Source organism: Mustela nivalis, assembly GCF_964662115.1.
Source record: "Mustela nivalis genome assembly, chromosome: 19".
NCBI lineage: Eukaryota > Metazoa > Chordata > Mammalia > Carnivora > Mustelidae > Mustela > Mustela nivalis.
Window position 1 is genome coordinate 29,851,041 of NC_139038.1, and position 25,648 is coordinate 29,876,688.

A 25,648-nucleotide genomic window follows, 5' to 3' on the forward strand; every position below is an offset into this window, starting at 1 on the left:
CAAGGTGTCCTCCTGGGCCAGGTGTCCCATGAAAACAGCAGATGGGAGCCTTCCACTCATGAGTGTCTACTCAGCACCTAACAGTATCAGCCTATTTACTGAGTCAGAGAATGAGTGAATGAAAGAGTAAGACCGCACGCGTGCGTGCACACACACTACAGTAGTTTAGTTCCTGATCTAGTCACCAACCACGGGAGCCCATGTTCTCGTCTGTTTGGCTTTTCTTTTCCTTCCCAGTATATCTATGTTCCTAGGGCCACAGCATCCCAATCTCGCTTTAAGGGTCCCTTCCCCTAACCTTGAAGCCAGCCTACGACGACACCCCCAGAAAGGCAAGACCAGAGCTCCTAAGGAATCCGAGGGGCTCCCCACCACACGAGCCTGCCAGGAACCCGCTCCCCACGCCGGCTCCTTCAGAGGCAAGCACTGACTGCTAGCTCCTACTTGGAGAATATTCCTAACAAGCTCTTCCAGCTCCCCTTTCTGTTCACTGAGCACACAATGGGTGCCTCTCGGAGCGCTAGATCCATCCTGAATTACTCGTTCAATTAGAGAAGGTTAATGCGCTAAATATGCCAGCAGATGACGAGGAACAATTACCGACTGTGCTATGCGGTTAAGATCTGAAGGGGAGAAGCTGAAAGGAGCTCCTTGTCCTAAAGCAAACGGAACGAGGAGCTGCGGTTTCAGCTGCACAACGAGGAGCTGCAGTTTCAGCTGCACACTCAGGGCTGCGGAAGAGGCAGGATGTGCCCTGCGAGAAGCGTGCCCTCTGGAGCCCCACCACGTGGACTGGAACGCAACCCCCTCCCCCCCACCACATGCATCTTCTTAGCTGGCTACCCTGGGGAAGCCGCTGAGCCGCCCCAGTGTGCGATTTCCTCCCCGCAGAAAAGGAGTAATAGCGCCTCCTTCCTAGGGCGGTCCGGAGGCTGGGGCTGCTTAATGTCCATCGGGCTCTCGGTACAGGGTCAGGCTCACAGGAGGTACCATGTGGAGTGTCGGCCGCTTTGATCGGGGACATCTACTCATGTTGAGAGCTGGGGAGGGAGCTGATGGGCAGCAGACAGGGAATTTCTGCGCCAAGTCTACACGGAGGCCACATTTCTGCAGATGAGAAAGCTGATGCATCCGGGTCATGAGAGACGGGGCCGGGGAGGCAAGAGCCAGTGCCCTCGAGGAGCTTCTGGGATCAGACATGGGATCAGACTCTCAGCACGCAGCGCTGAATGGACGTAGCCTCCCCGCTGTCTGAGCGTCCTGAAGGGGGACATGTAGAGCAGGAGCAGGGGGTATTTTCTGTCAGGGGCCGGAGAGTAAATATTTTAGGCTTTCTGACAAATACAGGTCCTGTCACCAAAAGTTAACTCTCGTGCTGCGGCAGGAAAGCAGCCACAGACAGTGCGAAATACGTGGGCACTTTGACGCTCACCTCCGTCCCCTGTGTCCTGCTCCTCCGGACAGACTTAGGAGAGTCTCTACTCAGCTGTCAGGAAGCAACTACGGGAAGGTTTCTAGAAAACGTGCTTCCAATGGTTACCTAAGATAAACCCCACAGTCCAGCACCACTCCCTGAACAGAATCTAGGATTCCCGAAGCATACAGGGAATTCAAGGAAGCCCACGGGGCATCAGCAGGAACTGCAGGGGCCTTTCTGCCTGGCTTTCTTCTGTAAATGGCCCGAAGTCTGCCTTAGTGGGTGTTTGTTGACAGTGGAATTCTGAATTTCAAGAACAAAAGCTCTCCTGGGGCCTAGCCTCGTCCTGGACACCCTGAAGACTCAAATCAATATTATATGGATCAATTCTTACCTACCTGGACAACAGAAGGGGGAAAAAACTAGATACATTGGACAGCAATCAGAATTAAGAACTTCTGGGTTTCTAAGGACACCATCAGCACGGTGGGAAGACAACCGCAGAACGGAGAAAACGTCTGCAAAACGTGTACCTGACGGGACCTCGCATCCACAAGAGAGAAGAGAACTCTTACAACTCACGACTAAAATTTAAAAAATGGCCCAGTTTAAAAATGAGCAGAGGTCTGGAACAGACATTCCTCTAAAGCAGCTACACAAATGGCCCGTGAACACGTGAAAAGGCGCTCCGCCTCGTCGACCTTTAGGACGTGAAAGTCGCCACCTGGGCCATCGTGAGGCTCCTTCAAACCGCCAGGATGGCTACAGCCAACGACAGGGACGCACGAGCTGGGAACTGCAGCCCTATGTGTCGTCCCCAGTGGAACTAAACTCAGCAGCCACACAAAACTTGAATACAAACACGGGTCCCTTACTCACAGCAGCTGAAAAGGAGAACCCCGCAAGTCCGTCTGTGGGTGACTGGGTCCACACAGAGGTTTCACACCCACACGAGGTTGTCGTCAGCTGTCACAAGCCGGGGGGGACCCAACAGGCTGTGATGGGGATGAACCCCGCGAACCCTACCTTGAGTGACGGAAGCCAGACACAAAAGGCACGTGATGTGTGATTTTCGTGACTCCATGAACGTGCAATGTCACAAGAAAGGGAAACCTATGAAGACAAGTCTGGGTTTGGGCTCAGGTCACCATCTCAGGGTGGGAGACCAAGCCCCGCGTCAGGCTCCGTGCGCATCAGAGCTCATCAGAGTGGAGCCTGCTTGGGATTCTCCCTTCCTCTCCCTCTGCCCTTCCCCCCGCTTGTTCATGCACTTTCTCTACAATAAATGAATAAAATCTTTAAAAAAAAGAAAGAAAGAAAAAAACGAAAAGAGAAAGAAAGAAAAGTTGACTCCTGGTTTCCAGGGGTTCAGGGAAGTGGCGGGGGGATCGGTGGTGGAGAGAGACTGCTAACGTGCCCACTAACCTGCCCGCTAACGTGCCCAGGGTTTCTCTGGAGGCTGATGAGATGTTCTGGGATGTTCTGTGGGACAGTTTTGCACCATCTTGTGAATCTACTACGAAGTGATTGACTGTACATCTGAGAAAGGTGAATGTCTGATACCTTCCTTTCATGAATTCATAGGTGTCACCCTGGGCCAACCCCACCTTCACAGACAAGGAAGGCAGAGTGAGGCCCAGAGAAGTGGAAGGGCCAGGCCAAGGTCACCTGAACAGAATGCAGCCTGGGCCAAGAGCCACACCACGGCGGACAGGGGCCAGGGACCCGGGACCCACTAGAGTCCTTCTGGATCCAACAGGAGGTCGGAGAGGCCCCCTCAGCCTCCCTGAACCCTCAGCCAGGTCAGCGGCTGAGCAGTCGGGGGTGTGAACGCCTGTCTGAGCAGCACAGGCGCCGTCCCGAGGTGGCAGCTGGCAGGGAGGAAAGCAGCCAGGTGCTCGCTCCGCGCTCCGCCAGGCCGCAGTGCACCTTACACACGGAGCTGTCGTGCATCGTGCTGACGCCAAGCTGTCACGTCTCCTTGTACTAAAAATGGTGCCGCGTTCCTGTCTTCGTTCCTTCCCCACTCTCTGAATAGAAACATCAGTCTGTGAGCTCCTTAACCCGCCGCCTCCTGTCCCCAGCCCGACGCCTGGGCCCAGGCAGGAGACGGGCCCTCCAGCACGCCTACGCCACTCGCCGACAGCTGGGGCTGAGCGCGACGGCGTGCTCAGCCACTTCCCAATGAATAGCCCGGACTCCTCTGGAAAACACGTCTGGAGAGAGGGCTGCGTCTCAGTATACAAGTCGTGGGGTGACACGTGAGCCCTGGCTGAGCACCAGGGACCCCTTTTTCTTCTGAGCCTGCCAGCTGCCCAGTGAAGAAGGCCAATCTGCAACCCCGTGACCAGCCCGGGGGCCTGGACTCCCATGTCCTCAAAAGACAGTGGACTTCACGCAGGGAGCCCCAGGAGCAGGTGACAGTAGCAGCCAAGGGTCCTCTACTCTTCCATCCAGAGCCTCGCCGGAACAAAGGAAGTGAGAAGCTCATGGCAGAGGACCCAGGGCAATGTGCCTAAGTGGAAAACGCTCCATTTCCCGGCTTCCCTTGCTCCTGGATGAGCCACTCGAGAGAACTGTCAATCAGGGGGGGACTGGGGGTCGGGGGAATCTCTGCCTCAACCAGTGTCTTCTGTACAGTGTCCTGAATCGGCTGGCTCACAGAAGGCAAAAGGTATTCACAAAAACGGAAGAAATCCAAGCCATGCTCAGGGTCTCTAGCACATTCCCAGGGCCTCGTCTATGCCTTTGGCTGTAGAGGCTCCACAAGGGTCGTCTAGGAATGGGCAGTTCCCAAAATTCCTCGATCAAGTAAATTCCCTGACCATCACCTTGGCACTCGTCAGTTTAGTAAGTGGGATCTTTCTCTAAGCTAGCACGCGAACAGTTCAGCATTCTAAGAAACGTGCCAGGCAGGCGGTCTTCCCACGGAGAGTCTTTATTCTGGGCCCCAGCTACCACAAGGTGAGTCCCGCCGGTGGTTCCCTGAGCGGACCTCAAGGCGGAGAGGCCGGCATGGTGAGAGAGGAGCTGCATGGGCCCCAGGACAGAGCGGAGGACTCGTCCAACCCTACCCTGGGCCGAACGACGGGAACCCTGTCACACACAGTCTCTCTCCCTCAAAAGGCTCACCGCCACCTGCCTTTTATGGCCAATAGGGTGGACAGCAAAGACACCCAGGGATGGCTCCCTTCTCCGGGGACCACCAGGGCCCGATGTAGTTCTCCAACAAAAAGGTCGCTGGCACAGTGGGAAAGCCAACCCAGGAGAACATCCCGTTCTAGCCCCTTCTTATAGGTTCAGACAGATGTTCTCACTGGCCTGGAGCAAATGGACACCCCCTCCTCTCTCAGGGTCAGGTCAGCAGGTCCCCTGATGCCAGATGTAGAAAGCACAGTCACAGGGCAGAGGACCCAGAAAGCTCCCAGCATACCACAGAGCCGTTCAAGGGTGTGCAGCAGTGGGGGCCAGCTCTGGGAGGGAGGTATCCTACGACCTGGGCCGGAGGGCACATCAGGGCATGCTGTTCTAGCTCGGAGACAGGGAACAAAAGACTAAGTAAAAGACTAGCTGCCCCGCACCGTGGCCCTACCCCCTCCTGCCAGCGAACACCCTACTCGGCAGTCCTCAGGGCGCAGGCAGAACGCAGGGCCCACCAATCCTGGGGCTCACCGATTCTCACTGTGGACAAAGAAATGAAGGTGGTCCCTGAGAGCTTACCACGTTGCAGAAACTATGTTATACGTTATCTTACATAATACTTCATACCATCTTACAAAGTTGTCCTCATTACCACCAAAATGGGAGAAACCAAAGCCATGCTGCATTTTACAGAGAAGGAAACTGAGGCCGAGAGCAGTCAAATAAGCTGCCCAAGGCTCTTCCGGACTCGAAAGCGGGTGTCTGCCTCCGGAGCCCGGTCTTGCTGTCCCAGCATCTCAGAACACAGGAAGGAAATGGCACCTGGAAGACTTGACCATCACCCCGGACCGGGGAATGAGCATAAGAGGTATAAAAAGGATGCCCAGTAAGAGAATTTCAAAATTAGGGATGGGACACACACACCCTGGCAGATGAGTCGAGCAGAGGAGACAATCCTCAGAAGCAAAGCAGCTATGGTTGGAATCAAAGTCCTAAGAGAGTGGATAACGGGGACTGCTAAACGTCGATTTCTCTTCCGGGATGTGGGAATGTTTTCATGCAAATGCCAGAAAGCTGGGTGGGGCCTCTGAGCTCTACCACTCTCATGACATCTCTCCTAGAAGACCCACTAAGGGATTTATTCCAACAAGTGCACCTGACCGCAGAGGGAGGAGGCTCACTTTGTAGACCACTATCTCCCCCATGACAGTGCACCCCACACCTTTCCTTTTTCTTTCTTTTTCCAAACTGATGAGAACTGCCCAGAGCCACAGCTAACCCAGATGGGACACCTGCCATCCTTCAAGGCGGGAGCAGATCTCTGCAAAGGTCCAAAATGAATGGGGCAAACACGCTTTTCAGAAGAGCATGGTGAGCTCTGACCAGTTGGCACCCCTTCCTCCAGAGCCACCTCCACACTGTTCCACATCATCCCAGTGGCACCAGCAGAGCCCCTCCACCCACAACTTGGCCTCCAGGACACAGTCCCAGGCCCGGCCCACCATCCCATGCCCTATGTCCAGAGGCCAGCCACGTTCACTCAAGAGGAGCCCCCACTAAGTCCTTCCCTAAAGTGATACACAGTCACAGCACAGGCGAGAGCTCCCTGTCCACTGGCTTTGCCAGCCTGGAAGAAAGAATACAGAAGGACACAGTAATAATAACCGTCTGTTGAATTTCTGAATGGGGAGGACCAATTCACTTGGCTGCCAATAGGCTTAAGGACGTATACTCCAAGCCAACCAATGATGAAAGCCTTCTGGGCTGACCCTATGTGCAGCAACTTCTACATCCCCTCCCCCAAATATCCATTTTATTTGCCTCCTAGCGCTCACTGAACAAATAAGCAAGTACTGTAGTACTTGCTTACTTGCTAACTGACCCTCTTCGCTAGAATGTGTTGTTCTGTGGGCACAGGGATCTTACCTGGCTGGGCTCCTTAGTATATTCCCAGGGCCTAGGACAGAGCCTGGCACAGAAGGGGCTCCCACAGATACTGCTGGTCGGTTCCTCGGTTGGTTGCTTCACAGAATCAACAAATCAATGAACGAATGAAACAAGCTTCCATAAAGGAGCTTGCGAGCGCCGATGGCTCTCATGGGGCAGACTTTAGGTCACAGCTCAGAAGACACTGGGCACTGAAATTTCAACACTGCGAAGCAGAAAATGGTTTATGTCCTTATCTTGTGACTTTGTCCAACTGAGGGAGAAAATCCGAGGGCACTTTACGTAACACGGATGAGATTTGTTTTTCTGAAACTTTGCCAAACATCAGATTTCTCTTTAAGGAGGGCAGGAGTATTTTACTTTCCAACTGTGTTGCCTCAAAGTTGAGTTTTCTTCCTTACAGCACAGAGCTGGGGAGCAGCACTCTTAAACACTGTGGGTTAGTAACAGTGAGAAGAACAAGAGAAAGGCTCCGGCCCCTAAAAATAAAACCCTAGAATACTCTCTTCTTCAAAGCCCTCTTGGCTCCGTGCATTGGGGTGACATTCTTGGGGTCTGCACTGATCAGACATGTGTGTGTGGGGGGGAGTCCTGGACATTGCATCTGGACCCCTTCTCCCGGCCAGCCCCCTGTCGGCTCTCATCTGGGGGCTGGGAGCCTCTCTCGCCCACCTGGCTTGCCCCAGCTCAGCGCGAAGGACTGGCTCTGGAAGCTTCTGTGCCCTCCCATGTGCCCTTTGCAAAGAGACTGAAGGGTGTCCCTATTTCCCCACAGCAGTCTCTGCAGCGGTCCCTCGCAGTGCTGAAAGGACTAAGAGAGCAGCTCTAACGGCCACTGTGCCCCCAGCAGGGTCCGAGCGAAAATATGAAATATCCACATCATCTCATTTTGTCAGTTCCTTGTCATCCTCATAAGCCTACTGTGAGCTCTGGTCCACTATGCCCATTTTACAAAGAAATAAACAGAGCCGGGGAGCCTAGGGGTTCAGGATGTTAAGCGTCTGACTATTGATCTCGGCTCAGGTCATGATGTCAGGGGATGTGAGACTGAGCCCCATAGTCGGGCTCCGCGCTTGGCGGGGCGTCGCCCGAGATGGTCTCTCCCTCAGCTCCTCCCCCCTCTTTCTGTCTCTCTCCTTCTCTAAAATAAATAGATAAAAAGTCTTTCACAAAATAAACTGAGCCCCAGGAGTGTCCTGGAACCCGCGCAAGGTCGCTGCTCTCTCAGGGCAGAACCGAGATGTAAACTCTGAATGACCTGATTCCAAAGCTGATGCATCTGACTTCAAGGTCACGGCCGATGGGGTCTTCTGCTCCTTGTGGCCGATAGCATATCGAGTTACCTAAGTGTCCCTTAGGTGGCCGGTGGCTCACAGTCATGATTCTCAACCTCATGATGACCCCACAAGTGGCTCCAGGAGAGCGCCCCCAACCTGCGGTGCATGAAGTTGCCCGCGGCCACAAAGCACGCCCACAGTAGGATCAGGACTGGAATCTGAATCCACTCGAATTCAGGACTCCAGAGAGGCTACGCCCCTCCTCCAACCGCAGACCTATTTAAAAAACAGAAGCTACAGTCCCTGACGTGCCTGTAGGATAACAATAACATGGTTCTCCCTCACTGTTTAGGACAGTGAGAATTTAGAAAACACCTGAACGCTGAGCAAAAAGCATTTGTTAAATTCATGAAACAAGAAGACCAGGAGACCGAGGTGGCCATTGCGCCCCGGTAGCCTGCGTAAGAACACCAAAACCTCCGCCAGAGTCCATTCCTGAAAAAGCTGCGGGGTTAAGAACCACCGATCTCAAACAGCCAACCAGGCTTTCCCAAACAATGCAAATAACTCAAGGTACAGCTGACCAAGTCATTTCTCTGCTTTGCCTCTACATCTTCTCCCATAAAAACTCTGCCCCACTCTCTGCTCGGCAGGGAGCCTGCTTCCCTCTCTCTCTCTCTGCCTGCCTCTCCGTCTACTTGTGATTTCTCTCTGTCAAATAAATAAATAAAATCTTTAAAAAAAAAAACAAAAACCAAAAAACTCTGCCCCAGTTCCTGTCCGTGGGATGCTCTTGACCCCTTCTGGTTTGGTGCTGCTCAATGGGCATCCACATTTGCTCCAAGAAACTCTCACAACTTTTCACAGGACACGGTTTACCTTTTAAGGGAGGGATCCAAGAAAGTGTATGTCACCACCGTGGTGGAATTACACAGCGGTGAGAGCGGGTTTTGACATAAAGTATAGAGGAACGTGGGCAAAATTTATGCTAAAGAGCGGGACACAGCAGTTCACACAAGGGCTACTTCCATCTAAAGAGAGAATACATAAAGACTAAAAGACACATTAATTGCATCTGTATATTGGAGCCAAGAGTCATTTGTTTTCCTTCCTTCTAACTTTATTTTCCAATTTTTCTATAATGAGCATATACTACTTTAAGCATTTTTTTAAAGTTTTTTTTTTTTTTTTTTCTTTTAAAGAAACTGGCTATTATCAACTAGGGCTGAGTCCTAGTTTATTTTAATCCTTGGAATGGATGCCATTCTGAGTTCTGATTAAGGGTAATTCAGTCCTTTCAAATGTCCAAATTGTCTCTGATTTTTTTGAGGCGAATAATTGCATTTTATACTAAACTTATTTGCAGCTCAAATACAGCTCAAAACCTTGTTTTGATTACTTGTTTAGGAAAAGAGTAACACTAGAAAATGCACGAGAATCACATTTGCATGATGGGTGGTGAGGCAGGGAATCACAGTTGGGGAAAAGGAGAAATGAAAACCGCTCCTGAATATTCAGCAGCAGGTTCGGAACCCCGGGCCTCCTACCACGTGCAGGCCCACACCCAGCCAATCTCCTTTTTTTGGTGGTGGGTGGTGCGGGGAGGAACTCTGTACTTGAAATCCCCCGCCAGGCGGGAGTCTAAGGGTTTCTCGGACTTCCTTCAGCAACTGCTCTGGGAGCTGGTCCTCGCAGTGGCTCTCCCTCCTCCCAGTAAGACAGCTGCCATCTTTCTGGGTCTGGGCAAGCCAGTGCGGAGATTCCTGATACTTATGGTCCGCAAGAAGGACCGCAAGCTTTCTTTCCTGCAACCTCCTCCTGGGGCTTCACTTTTCCTGATCACAGACATGGGTCCCCAGACTGTATCCTTGGAGCAGCTCCGAGGATGACCCGTGCTTTTTGTTTGTTTGTTTTTTAATTAACCACCAACTATCAGCTGAACAAAGAGTTACAAAGTCAAGAGCAATTCCTAGAACTACAATGTATTTCTCCTTCTAGTAATTATTTTGTTTTCGCATGATGTGTCACAAAGAAATGCCCAGTGTTGAGGTAAAGTTAGAAAACAGGTAAGGAGGACGGGGGAAAATATGCAAAATCCCCACCGCCCAGAGAAAATCATTTCTGGTTCATAGTAGAAAACTGCAAAACCAATAATGTTTGCAGGTTCAACATTTTCATTCCTTTGCCAACATTTAAAAATGAGAGTTTTTAACATCTAACTCCAGAGTTCCAGAAATTAAAAAGCCTGGAAGACGAGGGGAAACAAAGCCCCAATTCCTGTGTAGTGACCACCAGTGGACACTGAGAAGCAGCTGACCTGATTCATTTCCTGCCTGGGCTCTGCAGACACGGAGGTTTGTTACGATTGGTCTAGATCTTTCCACTTCATGTTTCTAAACTAATGTATACATTTTTCAAGTTTTTGGTTAGGATTAAAAAAAATTTTTTTTTTATTATGTTATGTTAGTCACCCAACAGTACATCAGTTAGCTTTTGAGACGGTGTCCCATGATTCACTGTTTGCGTAGAACACCCAGCGCTCCACGCAATCCGTGCCCTCCTTGATACCCACCACCAGGCTCGCCCATCCCCCGAACTCCCTTCCCTCTAAAACCCTGTTTGTTTCCTGGAGTCCACAGTCTGTCATGGTTAGGTTTTTAAAGACACTATGTATTCTATTTAGTTACCTGTTTTTTCCTAGTTTATCACAGTTGTATCTCCAAGCTGAGATACAAAATCTGTGTTATCATTTTTCATGGCTATATAGTACTTATCTACCTTTCCTGGTTTTTTCCATAATGAGGGAGCATTACTTTTTGAGGTCTGTCCTACTACTCCTCCACCAGACTGTCCTCTGTGAAGGTCCCTTGTCTGTAAGAGGATTATTCTTCCTGCCCTGTCCTGTGTCTTGCCACTTCCGAGCATGAGTTTTCAGAAGCAAGCATGGTCTGCTGCCCTCACTTCTCCCCTACCATGAGAAGGAGGGATGTCCCAGCTCAGGACTGCTTCTCTGCTTGGGTTCCTCAACACGGAGCTTAACCATCGCTGACCTATGGACATGTAGCACAAGTGGGTATACACATCCTCCTTGACTTGGATAGGGTTAGGCCCCAGTAAACCCAATCTAAGCGACAGTATCTCAAGTGGAAAATGCACGTAAGGCGCCTCATCTACGGGATGCCTCAGTTTAGCATAGCCTACGTGAACCACAAAGCAGTTCTACCAGCCCACCACGGCAGGGCAACATCACCCGACACACAGCCTGTTTTAGAATTAAGTGTTGGCTGTGTCAGGTGATTTACTGAATACTGCACTGAAAGTGACAAGACAGGACAACTGTATGGCTACAGAATGATTTTCAGCATATCGCTAGTTCACCTTCCTGACTTCAGGGCTGACTGGGAGCTGTGCTAGGTGCTGCTGCCTTGCGACACGGAAAAGGATCGTACCAACCACCAGCCAAGAGTAGACGCTAGCACAAATTGCAAAGTACAGCTTCTCCTGAGTGCGTGTCACTTGCACGCCATCAGGAAGTTGGAAACTCCCAGGTCAAACCATCCTGAGTCAGGGACCCTCCACAGACATGTAGTAAGCACAACACTATAAGGTGCTGGGATCTGGGGATTGTTTGTTACAACCGCAGAAGTTAGCCTCAGCTGACTGATGCGCTCAAGTACTGAAACATTCTTTTTTTTTTTTTTTAAAGATTTTATTTATTTATTTGTCAGAGAGAGAGAGAGCCAGAGCGAGCACAGGCAGACAGAGTGGAAGGCAGAGTAAGAGGGAGAAGCAGGCTCCCTGCGGAGCAAGGAGCCCGATGTGGGACTCGATCCCAGGACACTGGGATCATGACCTGAGCCGAAGGCAGCTGCTTAACCAACTGAGCCACCCAGGCGTCCCAGTACTGAAACATTTTGAAAGTAACTCCAAACAGCCATTTACGAAGATCTCTGGCCCGTGCCCAAGCCTTGCCCCACGGGGAGTGGCAGGATACAGCCGGGGGCAGTGGCTCCGTGTCCCCTCCGCTGCTGCTGTAGCCTGGGACCAGCCAGCCGGCCCTGCAGGTCACACAGCTGGGCGCATGGCCAAGACATAGGTAGCTATCTGTCTCAGCGGCCACGGGTCACTGTGTCCAAGGGTACGAGAAGGCAGTAACAAAAGCAAGTACTGTGAAGCAGCACGATGCTTATGAAAAGAACCCAGAAGGAAGACTGACCAAGGGGAGAGCAGACGCCTGCCTGCTCACACGCTCCAGGACTCACGCTCTCAGGGCAGGGGAAGCCGCCTGCTTCGGGTTCAAACTGGACCAGGTCTCTCTCTCTCCCCGCTGTACACCTGCTTACATTTTCCATTATCCCACCCCCACCTTTTTTTTTTTTTTTAATGGTTTTGTCAATAAACTTCATCTAACTGAACTTGTGCATTGAGGCACCAAGACCTCTGGTTCTTCTCCAAGGGCCTTCTGGTCTTGGAGCCAAAACAACTTGCTCTCCCTTGACCAAATAATAAATATACAGTGATAATCCAGAGGCTGGAGTCGTCAAGGAGGCCCTGTAACCTTAGGGCATTTGTTAAGTGCCCCACTCACCTAAGGGACCCCCATCAGCCACAGCTTACTACCAAGACCCCATAGGCCCTGCTTTGTTTTGTGTTAAGAAGATGCCAATTTTGCTGGAAACATCCAAAGCAGCACAGTGAGGATGAGGTGGAACAAGGCACGACCACAGGGCTGACCTCAGCCAGGGCAGTGTCTCAGAGCTCCCTCACGTCCTGCGGGGCCGCATGCTCATTGGCCTCGACATCCACAGGGAGTGCGAGCACGCTGCTGTCTTCTGTCATGTTCACGGCTGACTCGGTGGTGGTCCGGGAGCTGGAGTCAGGATGGCCAGTTGGCCCCGTCGGCCCAGTCTGCTTCTCCTGCACCTCCCACAGCACGGATTCATCTCACCTGCCTTTGTATTCAGATGAACGCCATCGCCTGACACAAACACCTCCTTCATTCTTCCTGATCTACCTTCTTTCCTTCAACAGCGTTTGTGAGAGCGCTCCGCGCGGCCGCAGCCGGACAGCTTCGCTCTGGCTGACCACTGTCCCATTATGAAAACACGCCACGGTCTGCGGAGCCATTCCCCCGTGGACCGACAGGTCATACCTATTATTTTGCACTTGTTTCTGTGGTTGATGAGTATTTGTTTTCCCCTCCCTAGACTGTAGCCCCGTGATGACAAGGGGCCGGCCTACACTTTCTCATCACCATCATTCATTCCTTAGCACAGGGCCAGACCGTAACAGGAGAGGAAGGGAGGAAAGGACGGAGGGAGGGAGCACACAGGAAGGAGTGCGCGTTACAAGTGCGCCCAAAGACAGGACCCCACTCCCCGGGGTGAGGTCTGTTCCAACAATCAAGTAATTTCCCAGGTCCTGCTTGCTATAAAAATTCTCTCCCTACATATTTCACATTAAATTACGCCCCGAGGCTCTTATATGATTCCTGCCCCTTACCGCCAATGAAGATTTTTAGTTATTAGTAAAAATTTACAGATACTAGAAGACTCGGGCTCTTAAAATCGGGAGCTTATCAAGATTCTACTTGCCTGAGGACAGGCCCTAAGACAGAACATTCTCATCTTCATGTTATCAGCACGTTCAAGAGATAAAACCATTCACAATTTAATTACCGCTTCAGTTTTCTTTGTAAAATATGCACTGGCAGGAACTTAAAAACACAAAACCAAACTCGGGCCTAAGGCGGAGAAGATGATGTGCTATAGCACCGGGCCTCCTGGAGCGGGACTCAGGCCTTGGGCAGCCACCCTGAATGGTCTCCACACCAGGTCTTGAAGGGCTCTTGCTTTTACCTCTGGTAGAGACCAAAGGGAGAAAGTCACTGCTCTGCCAGTGACTTGGAGAGTCACTGAGAGTCACTGCTTCGCCAGGAACAGAAATTGGCTCCCCGAATCTGAAAAGTGCATGTCCTCCTTCCTTTTAAGCCTCAGACCCATGAGGCCCTAGTTGAGATACGCGCATGGTTGAGGCTGCCTGTGGTCCTCCTCCCTGACCAACCAGTCCCCTGAAACAGCCAGTAACTTCAGGCACTGGTCTAGGCCCCGGGATGCAGGAGGAAACAAAGCTAGTGCTCACGGAGAAAGTACGAGAGAAATAAGCAAGCCCACACGTGGAGATTAAGCACCGCATTTCAATAGTAAGATGGGGACACGGAGACACGGGTCGCTCGAGCATCAACTGTGGGCCAGGAACAGCGCCTGGCACTTTTCCTATGTATCTCGCTTACTTCTCATGCCAGTCCCACACGAGAGAGGCCCGGGAGCTACACTGTGCAGACGAGGAACCCATCTGGTGGGCACACACAGCTGGTGAGTAACACAGGTGGGTAAAGTACATTCCAATCCTCGAGGCTGCAAAGGCCCAGGTGTCTGGAAGACGGGCTGATGGAAGCCAAGCCAGCCACAACTCCTTTGTCAACGTTAAAAGAGCTAAAAACCCAAAGTGCTGAGTGTTAGTCCTCAAAGTCAAGGGGATGGAAATGAGGAGTAGCTGACTTGTGCGCTCAGCACGTCCAGGCAAACATCTCGTCAGGGAGTTTGGAGACTCACCACGGCTTTCAGTCCCCCAGGCACTGCCAGGCCCTTAATGAAGAGTATTTGAAAACCAGCTGTAATGTGTAGACAAATTTCTCTCAGCTGTGAAAAGATTCCAGGATCTTTCTTGACATGCTTTTCCTTAACACAAATGGGGTATTCGAGGAAAACAAGGGGCTCTTCTTATTCCTACAGCTATAATTAGAACTTTCCCATCGGTTTTGTGAGTTGAAGGAGACAAAACATGGAGAGAACTTGGCACAATGTCTAGCACATGGGAAACACAGCTGCTGCCACCACCAGCCACCCTCCTCCTCCTCACAACCACCATCCGCACCATCACCCGCCACCCTCACCAACCACCAGCCACCCTCTGCTCTAACCATCCTCCTCCTCACCGACCTCCAGCACCAACAATCAGCCACCATCACCACTATCCCCATTCTCAGTCTCTTTATTTCACATTCTCCCTCTTTGGGACACTCAGTTAACAAGAATAAAGCGGCATTCTTCTCTTAAACAACCCAGAGCTGGAGAGTCATTCAGGTTTGCGGTGTCCCCCTGACAGCCACCCACTGGTGGTACCTTGGGCAGTTTACTGCGCTTTCTGACCTCAACGTCCCCATCTGTCAACAGCGGTGGAAAATGCTTCCTCTCGGATCAGAAGGAGGTACGGGAAAGGCTTAATAGGTACCAGTGCTTACTTTTCACAGTGGCCTTCTGTATGTTTCCCGTATTTAGCATCTCATAAATAGATTAAAGGAAAAGCAGGCAGGGGAGGGGCAGACTTGGTAACATGACGCACTGACTTCCACGGTTCTAGCACGCGGCATCTTCTCTATCACACGCTGCCAAGTGCAGCTTGTTTTCCTTTCTAGGATTCTGGCAACTGCGGTGTCAGAAGCTCGTCCCCCTGTCGATCTTTTGCGGGCCCTCTGCCTCCACACCAGCCTCCTGTCATCTGGGCCACAGTGGACCAGCGGCAACACAACCCCAAAGGGAAGATGCAACCCGCTCTCCGTCTCCACCATGCCACGCTCACGGTCCTAACACCATCCTTCGAGATTTCCTGAGACCGCCCCCCCCACCAGCACGCTACCCACTTGTCACACACTCCTCTCTCCCCCCGGCCCCGAAAAGCAGCCTCCACACGGCCGCCAGCTCGCGGGGCTGCTTCCTGCCGCAGACAGCCAGGGCGGTCTGACAGAATTTCACTCTGCGGGCAAGTCTGGCAACGAGCTGGAATTCACAGTCTCTCGGGATGAGTCTGCCGCCGCCACAAGGAGATAACCTTTAAAGGTTGGATTCAAAATGCTTTTCTGGATCTGATGGTGTAGGGTGGGGAGAAAAAAATCCAAAGCTTCAAGCAACAGCCCCACCCCTCGTACTCTGCTCGGAGCCCAGCGCTTCTGAAAGCCCGGCTCATGGACAAAACCCAGCAGCCCCGCCGGTGTCGGTGCGGGGGCTCCGGAGAGCACCTACGGGGACGGGAAAGCCCTCCCACACCAGCGCAGTTCAAGTCCTACAGATCCCAGGAGGGCTCACCCGTGCTAGCAAAGGCATTTACTCACCAGTGCACCGAGTTGGGCTTTTCTTCCCCCTCAAGTTATTTTTTTAAACACAGAAATAAAAGAGTTATTATTCCCATGCCCTAGGGCCTGGGAACACATTCGTCACACAAACATAAATCGTGACAGCTGACATTCGAGCAGCTGCCTAATTGCTCATCAACCGTCTCCCCGGACCGCCTCCCTTCCACCTCAGTGTGGGGTGCGAGGGGGGCAGGGGAGGGGGGGCACCGTCCCGCCGTTTCCCAGTGAGGAGCCCGCAGTATGGCGTCGCCCGGTTTGGAAGGTCCAGTTCGGGTGTTCTAGTGTCAGCAGAACAGGGACGGGCAGACCCTGAGTCCGGGTGCTCAACCAGGTGCAATCAAGGAGAGGGTGACAGGGGCTCTGGGTCCCTCCCGGAGAGGAACAGATTTCTAAGGCTGTGGGCCACCGTGTGTCTAGAGAGCCTACGTGCGGGTGTGAAGACTCATGTCACAGACGTGTATATCAAATCCTAGGCACAGGTGTGTGCCCGAGGTACACACTTGTTTGGTGGGGCAATGGTAAGAATGGCTGCACTCACCACTCTGGGGAACAGCATGGAGGTTCCTCAAAACAGAGCTACCCTACGACCCGGCAATTGCACTACTGGGTTTTTACCCCCAAAATATAAACGCAGTGATCCGAAGGGGCACATGCACCCTAATGTTTATAGTAGCCATGTTCACAATAGCCAAACTGTGGACAGAATCTAGATGTCCATCAACAGAGGAATGGATAAAGAAGATGTGGTACACACACACACACACACACACACAAGAATACTATGCAGCCATCAAAAAACCCGAAATCTGGCCATTTGCAACGACGTGAATAAAACTAGAAGGTATTATGCTAAGCAAAATAAGTCCATCAGAGAAAGACAATTATCACATGATCTCTCTGATACAAAGAATTTGAGAGGCAGTGCAGGGCAGTCGTCGGGGGTAGGGAAGAAAAAAATGAAACAAGATGGGCTGGGGAGGGAGACAAACCATAAGCAGCTCTTAATCTCACAAAACAAACTGAGGGTTGCCAGAAGTGGTTGGGGGGGGCAGGGAGAGGGTGGTGGGGTTATGGACATTGGGGAGGGTGTGGCTATGGGGATTGCTGTGAAGTGTGTAAGCTTGACCATTCACGAGCTGTATTCCTGGGGACAAATAATACATTATATGTTAACAGCAACAAAAAAAGACTGGCTGCATTCTCTGGGTCCTTCCCATTCACCGAGTAGGCTAAGTACTGCGCTAAGTACTTCTAAGACGTGTGTTCATTTAAAGCTCTCAACAACCTTATGAAGGAAATAATCTCTCTCAAGGTGAGAACACTGGGACCTTAGCAGAATGATAAAGACCCCACCGTAAGAGGTCATCCAACTAGAAACAAAGAGGCACACGGGGGTTTACACTGGGACTGACTCTAGAGTCCACATCTGGCCTGCTCCCCACCCCGGGTACCGGAAAGCCGGATGAACCCACACCTCAGACACATCACCTGTTCTGCTCTCCGTGGCCAATGTGCAGGTCTCCACCGGCGCTCCCTCTCCCCTGGGCTCCTGCAATAGCGACTGGGTGTGCAGGTGGCGGCGGGTGGACGGGTGGACAGACAGCTGTGTGCGTGGGTGCCTGGCTGGCTGGAGAGTTGGGCGGGTGGACACATGGGTGGATGGGGCAGTGGACGGACAGGCAAGCAGGCAGGCAGGCTTCACTGGAAGACCCAGCTGGGGGCCGCACCCTGAGCCTCTCTGCCTTCTCTCCCCACCCCTACCATATCAGCCTCCCAGCTCCTCTAACGCACCAAGCTCTTTCCTGCTTCGAGGCAACCCCCTCAGCCTGGACTGTCCCTCTTCTACTTACGTCATTAACTCTGAACTGTCCTTTAGAAGATGAGCGGATGTTCTCAAAGAACCCCATTCTTACCCCCAGGTTAAGTGGGCCCCTTCTTATAATCTCTGGAACCCTATGTAGTATTCGTTCATTGCACATCCACAGTTTGTAATGATGTATTTATCTCTGAGTTACATGTACATTAACAGGTTCAAGGTGTCTTTTCTGGTAGAACTATAAACTCCAGTGGGGCGGTGGGTATCATGTACATAATGTTCACGAATGTATCCTCAGGGGGCCTAGCACAGTGCCTGATTCACAAGAAGTCAATGAATCCTTATTGTCTGACCTTCTTAAAGGCCCCCACCTTGCCAAACTTGAACTCTTACTCCTAGTACCTGAGATCCTGGGGCAGGTGCTGGGACGGGGGCCCTGACGGCCTACGGGTGATTATGGGAGAGTCTGGGGATTATGGCTGGCGATCCAGGCCACCCTCGGCCGCTGAGCTCTAGAGAACTAAACCACTGCTCCACGGCAAAGCAGCGCAGTACCTGCGGCAGGTGAAACTTCCTCAACCACAACCGGGCCAGTTATCAACACGGAGGAAAGTGGTTCCCATCAGTGAGAAAACTGAGGCAGGGCTGAAATGATGCCAAGAGAAATAATCTGGAAGGACCGGGGAGTTTAGAGAAGAGTCTGATAGAACCAACACAGTGAGAACTTCTCACTCTGATGAGAGGCGCCTAGCAGAATCTTACTTCGGGTGGAGAACTGGAGTCAAAATGGTTCGGTCCATACATCCATCCATCCATCCATTCGTCATGCAATGAGCTTGCTCCCCTATTCTAAGCACTGGAGATACAGCAGCAAGCAAAAACAACCCAGCTGTGGCTTCGTGGAGCCGACCTTCCGGCAGGTGAACAACCGGTGTTCCGGTGAGCAGCAGTGCCTCCCAGAGCTGCAGGTCACAGCCTGTACTGGAGGGCCCACTGCGCACCTGGGCCTAGGCTTCAGGGCAAGACCCAGAGATGTAAACACGGCAGCCACAGCCATGACGACCACGGGAGAACCCTGGTGAGAACCTAAGCCCTTGGCTTCTGCTGAGCCCCCGAGGTGTGGAATGTAGCAGCACCCTGCTCTGGGGGCAAGTCTCGGTCTCTTGTCCTAACTCTGCTGGCAGCGAGGGGCCCAGACAAAGCCCCCTCCAAGAAATCCAAGGCTGGGGGCAGTCAGTATGTTGGCTGCTTCTTGCACCGGGGGTAGTAATGGAAGAGTCAGATGTAGGAGTAACTGTGTATCCACTTTTCATGCCAGGACAGTTAAAAAAAAATAAAAAGTCCTTTTAGCCCATGTAGACCAGATATATGTGTCAGTTCTTACAAACTTGGAAAGGGGCCTCAGAGGTCATCTGGTCTCTCTAGCATAGAACAGGGTCAAATGTGGCAGGGGGCAGGGTTTTGTCAAGATCAGTACTTGGTAAGACCACTCTGCCTTTGATGGGCTCTCTACATTCAATCTTCCGCATATCAAGAAGTCAGCGACCAAGACTACATCTCTGTCATTCACAACATCCCCAGCACCCAGCCTACTGCAGGATGGCTGGGGAGAAAAAGAGAGATGAACAGTCAGTTCAAGGGATCAGTAGATGAGCCAAAACCTATTTCTCTCCAACTTCTGCTCACTGGTCTCCACTCTGTCCTCTGGAGGAAGCCTGGGCATCTAGGAAAAAGCCCTAGACTCAGAGTAGAGAGACCAGTAGTGATCCTGGCTCGGATGCTTCTACTCTAAGACCTTGGACGAGTTATTAACTCACCATTTTGAACATGCTCTTTCCATTTTAAAGGTGGGCAAAGACATCTGTAAGATCTCGGGGCTGTTGTAACAACTGAGTAAGGCAGAGTAGACCCCAGCGGGTCAGTCAAGGAACCCCTTGCTTCCCAAGATGAGAAGACCGGGTAACAGAGGAAGACTCAGTAAACCTCATTCGTCAGGCTAAAAGACAAGCCAAAGACTGAAAGGTAGGGTATGAAGGATTGCTGCCCACAGCACTCCTACACATGGGTAATGAAGCGATGGACGATGCCGCGAAACAACCAGGAAAGACATCCACAGACAATTCACACACACACAAAACACGAAGGGCAAATTAAAGCAAAGACATGAGCCCACCCTCCTGAGCAGTAAGGAAAATGCAAATTCAAACATCAAGGAAATGTAATTTTTTTCCTCTATCAGAATGGTGAAATTTTCAAGATTGCTAATAGCCGATGATGGCAAGGACATGCGGACAGAACATTCTTTCACCTTGTTGGTATGACTGAAAAGTGATTCAGCCTTCAGACGAGCAATTTACCGAGGCCTATTACGATAAAAAATGTATACATTCTCCCCCTCGTCAAATTCCCTAACTACTTACCCATAAGACATGCCTACAGTATGTACAAAGAGATCTGTACTAGAACAATCTGGCGGCTTTGTAGGCTATGGCCAGGAAATGAAAATCGAAATGTCCAGCATCAGAATAGTGAGTAATGGTTCCCTCATTCTAGGAAATAACGTGCAGAAGTTTAAAAGGAGGAAGGGAGGGAGAGACTTGTGTACCCAGGAGGAAGGCATGCATCATAGGGTCCCATTTACGATCAACAACAGAAAAACATAGCACAGGCGAGCTCCCCCCATGCACAAAGAATTATCCCGTCAGAGAAACTCTGGTATAAAGGTGTCTTCCACACAGCTGGCTCCGGAGGCGAGCCCATGCGGTGCACAGCCTAAAAGCTCCCGAGGACGGAGTGAGCCTAAGCACAGAGCCACAGGCACGGAACCCGAGGACCCACGGGCGAAGCCTCTGGGGGAAGAGGCTGAAAAGGAACAGCTGAGAAGTCCGCCACCTTGAGAGCCACCATGTCGCCCTCCTCCCCGCCACCTGCGGCCTCCCAGCCCTCCCAGGCCCTGTGATCTAACAGGAGAAACAATGGATTCCCCGTGTCGTGTAAAAAACGACGCTCCGCTGGAAGAAACCTTCCGAATGGCTGCCCAGGGGACACGGTTTCCTTTTGGATGGGAGTTTCCCAGGCACTGCCGTTCCTTTGAGCCAAGGGACACCCTGTGGTCTCCAGGAAAGGGGACGTATTCAAGAAGGGAAGAGCTTTGCTGAAACAAAGCGACATTCCTTTTTAATACAAAGGAGACCTAATTAGCTGGGCTGTGCAGACGGAATATTGTCCAGTAGCCAGTGCTGCCGGTGGTTAAGTTCAAAGGCTGAAATTAGTCCCACATAGAGGACAGGTTTCGGCTGTACTTAGAGCTCACAGTTCTTTTCAAAGGCGAAGACTTGAGGGTTCAGAAAGTAAGGGTACTGGTGGATGATTTCATACCAGTTTAGTGGCTGTAATATTTGCTTAGGAGAAAAATAGGCAGGTTCTTCTTCTTCTTCTTCTTCTTTTTTTTTTTTAAAGGCCTAACCTCCCTTTATAAACCCAACAGCAGAATATTAAAGACAGTGGACCTCAATCTTGTTTGGAGGTCAGGCCATTTGGGGAATAAGATCAAATAATTGCAAAGGTATAAACCAGGAACTGATTAACAATAAACGTAACTTCCACACAGAAGTGACAGAAAATGGAGCTCACAAGCGCAACGCTGTGTTAACACAGCGAGAAAGACAAAAACCTTGCAAGACCGGTTAGTAAACAGTTTCTGCCATTTTATTTGCTGCGGTTCAGTCGTTGTACCCTGGCTGGTGTCCGCTGGCAGCCAAGCATTAGCAGGGGCCGGAAGCGTCAGAAATATTCATGGGTGAAAGTTCTGGACATGGATTTTACTGGTGTTCTGAGAATTGTTCAAATGCTGCCATTTCCTCCAAGTGCCTGAACATGCCGGGCCCCCATCTCGGACGTGGGGGCCAAGTGCAGAAAGCACAGCACTCGAAGGCACAAACCATTTTTTAAGATCTTGCATTCAACCGTGTCCGAGGACGGCACCTCTCCCCAGAAATCCTTGCGCAAAACACAACTCCCGACCCCTTCACAATACGCAGTGACAGCCCTGGCGCCACCCTTAGCTCACTGGCACCCGTGAGCTCCTTCTCCAGACCGCACGGCAGGCTCTCCAGCATGATCCCCTCACCTCTTGAATTTTTGAAGAGCTCCACCCTCACTCTCAGAACCTCTGCCAACTAGGACCTTTTTGGAGAAAAATGCTACTTGGGCGAAAACGTGTTACTGAGGGAGATGCTTGTCCGTGCCTCGCTGTCTCCTTGATAAGATGGTGGTAAGAAGCGTTTGTGCTCGGGGTGGGTGTGAGGGCTCAGTGAGCTCCTGGACAGAACGCACACAGACCAGCCACAGGTAGCGGCCACTGTGGCTTCCTGGGGGGACTGTCACCATCAGTGAGCTACCGTACGCTGTCCGTTCCCTCCGCTTCACGTTTCCCAAACACGACTGGTCATGTAGCGCTGCCCTGAACCCTTGCTGCTTACATAATCATTCACATAGTGTTGCTTTGGTTTTTGGTTCTTTTTTTTTTAAACCAGTCTCGCTTTGTTTCTTCTTAACTTTATTTTAAAATTGCATGCATCACCGTGGTGGGTGGAAAACAGGATTCTGTGCCATAACTAGAAGGCAAATGTATAAATAAACACAGTAAAAACAAAACAACGTGTACGATCAGGCTCAAGTATGCTCCTGCTGAGGCTCTCCTCTGGGGCCTTCTGGTCTCTGCTCAACAGCAAGACTGAAGAGAGCGGGGGGCATGGGGGCCACGCTCCGGGTCTCCTCCTAACCCACCTGGGAACAGCTGAAAAGGAAATGGCTTCCTCCCTGCAGGATTTGGTAGCTCTTGTCCAGCCTCTGTCTTTCTAAAGCCTGACCAAGCACACATTGACGTAGCCTGCTCGGGCCGGAGACACTGTTCTAGGCCCCCAGTGCCCCAGAGAACTTTCTGCAGTGACAGAAATATCCTGTGTCTGCGCTGCCCTGCACAGTGGCCTTGAGCCGTGTGGCTGTTGAGCACGCAAATGTGACCAGCAGACTTGAGGAATTGCCTTTTTCATGTTATTATATTTTAGTTCACGTGAATTTAAATGGCTACACGTAGTCAGTGGCTCTTGTACTGGAAAGCCCAGATCTACCGAGGGAATCATACGTGCGGAGGAGCCTTTCCTCTTGGCTCATCAAATGAACTGCTTCCTTTTGTAGGTTATGCCCTTGGCCCCTGTGAGGGGGATCTGATGAAGTGTGACAGCGATTTGTCACAGGGATGTAATGGGGGACTGTCTCCTACATCCTTCAGTATTGCTTAATCTGACGCACAAGTTTCTCTTGGAGCTTCCTTTGAGGAGCTGACTTATTTTCTTCTCATTAGCCATGGTATTATCCAAAAGAGCCACCTTCCCATTTTCACACAGACTGCCAGGAAGCCCACAGGAAATTCACCAACCTCTGAGAATAATCACAGAGGGGCCCGTGACAGACATGTGTGATTCTGAGTTTCCTTAATTCAAGTTCTCCTAGTTCACATTTTCCTGAACCCTGTTATTCCTCTCTTTACTTCTATTTTATCATTCTTTTACAGGAATTCTTTGGAAATTATCTCAAATCTTTAGAAGAGATATACAGAATGCACTTTTTTAAACTAAGAAAAATAATGTCCAATGGTATCCTCATTTTTAAATGAGTCACCTTCTATCCAGTATCGCTTATGATAAAAACACCGCAGGGGCGCCTGGGTGGCTCAGTGGGTTAAAGCCTCTGCTTTCAGCTCAGGTCATGACCTCAGGGTCCTGGGATCGAGCCCCACATCAGGCTCTCTGTTCTGCAGGGAGCCTGCTTCCTCCTCTCTCTCTGCCTGCGTCTCTGCCTACTTGTGATCTCTCGGTCAAATAAACAAATAAAATCTTAAAAAAACAAAAAACACCACAAACCAAAAGCTTTCTATAATGTTTCCAAACACAAGCTCGGGTTTTGCTCTTAAGAAACCAGCTAGAAGCACTGTTAGCGAAGAGGAGAAACAGCGGCATTCCAGAGATAGCATCGGGAAGATTTGGGAGAGCCCGCCGTGTGAGACAAAGTGGCTCTGGCTGATGTGGGCGACTCCTGGGCTGCACCCAGGAAAGCTCCAAAGCCATGAAGGACAGGGGCAGAGGGGCACAGATGCCACTGTGACCACCGTGGCAACCATCTCCCAGGCAACGGCACATGGGCTGTGTCCGTCTCATTTCATAACTGACTTCTAGACGCTACAACCTGCCAGACCCCATCCTGGGCTGGGGGCAGAGAGGGGGTGGGGAGAGGCAGACATGAAAGGCCAAGGAGACCTCTCAAGTGAGATCACATTTTCATTTTGCTCCGAACCAAAGCTGTCGGCTTCACCCCTTCCAGCATCCGGGCAACGCCTCCCAGCTTTCTGATGACCGCAAAGCAGAACTCGAACGGAGAACTCAGGGAAGAGGTGTTTGGTTGGTTTTTGGCATTCGAGAAGAAAGACAACAAAGGGGACCCACAGAAGTCCGTCATGTCTAATTCTCTTTCCAAGCCCGAGCTGAGAGCATCACAAACACTCAGATTCTCCAACACTCACGAACCTGCTACTTGTTAACTGCTGTTGTCCAGACCAACACGTAAACTAAGGTCACTCTGGCGTGAGCTGCCTTGCCCTACCCCAGCGCATCAGTCCGTGAGGTGCTGAGATGCATGTGTCAGGCTGATGCCTGTGCCTATAAATCATACCCCCGCAACAGGCCTGCCCCCAAAGACCACACAGGCCGAGCATCTGGGAACTGAGAAGCATCAAGATGAGAACACGGAGGTTATGTAGGGTGCCAGACGTCCCTCAACCTGACAAGAGCTTTGCAAGCTAAGTGGTAGGGCTGTCTCCAACCTACAGATGAGGAAACAGAGATTCACTTAAGGTTATGAAAATGGAAACCAGGGCTCCTCTTTTCAAGTTCACTGTTTTTTTTTTTTTTTCTTGGAGAGATGCTAAAACCCTCCAGGTAGGCAGAGTGTCATCCGTCAAGCTGCAGAGAACACCAGCCCCAAGAGGACACCTGAGCACGGGATCCAAGTGGCGAATGTCCGGCCACAGGTCCTAGCACACCCGAGGCAGCACCGATACCTGGACCCCGTGGCTACAACACAAGTCGACAGACCCCATCTTGGGTCCAGCAGTCCGAGCTCAGATCTGCAGAGGCCACACCGAGAGGCCTGATGGGCTGGAAGGAGCCGCACCCGGTCGCTCCTGTATGGACGAGGGAAGGACCGCTTCCTCTGGGAGGCAGGGCGGCCGGAATGCCGCCTGGGGACAGCACTCCGCCGCCGACAGGCAGTCGCACCACAGCGCCACCAACAGCTATCCATCCCGCCAGAGCAGGGACCCCCACCCGAAAACCGGGACTCACCTGATACACGTGGAAGGCGTTGGCCGCTTTGCCCCGGAGAAACACCGCCGGGATCCACACGTTGGTCAGCGCCCGCGTTGATCTGCCCAAAGGAAAGATCCCAAGTTGTCATTTTAATCTGCTGAGAAAGTGAGAGGAAACCATCTTCTCTAAGAGGCGTTACCGGCAAGCTACTGACGACAACGCCAGTGCACACAGGAGCCCGTGGGACCAGTGTGGGCGTGCGTAGCCAGCCCCTAGCCTTGTTCTGCGGGGACTTGTGTGTGTGTGTGCGTGCGCGCGTGTGTATTCTTTACAATCACAATCTGAACTTCCGAACGAGCAAGGGCTCGTTCCGTTCTTACAACTGAGTCACCGTGACTCAGAATTTACCTAAACCCATTTCCTCATCTGAAAAGGGGGCTGATAATCGGAAGCCCCCAGGCGGCTATGAGGGTCACATGCGCGGATGACCACCCA

General features: G+C 51.5%; 1 protein-coding gene across 5 annotated transcripts in view; it reads right to left on the bottom strand.

Moving 5' to 3' along the window:
* SNX29 (sorting nexin 29) overlaps positions 1-25,648 on the bottom strand; it is a 478,644-nt gene that overhangs the window by 104,791 nt on the left and 348,205 nt on the right. For all 5 annotated transcript variants that reach the window (XM_082714096.1, XM_082714098.1, XM_082714099.1 and 2 more), the window contains one exon: positions 25,190-25,271. In XM_082714096.1, the coding sequence (XP_082570222.1) occupies positions 25,190-25,271 (82 nt within the window). The remainder of the gene's footprint in view (positions 1-25,189; positions 25,272-25,648) is intronic.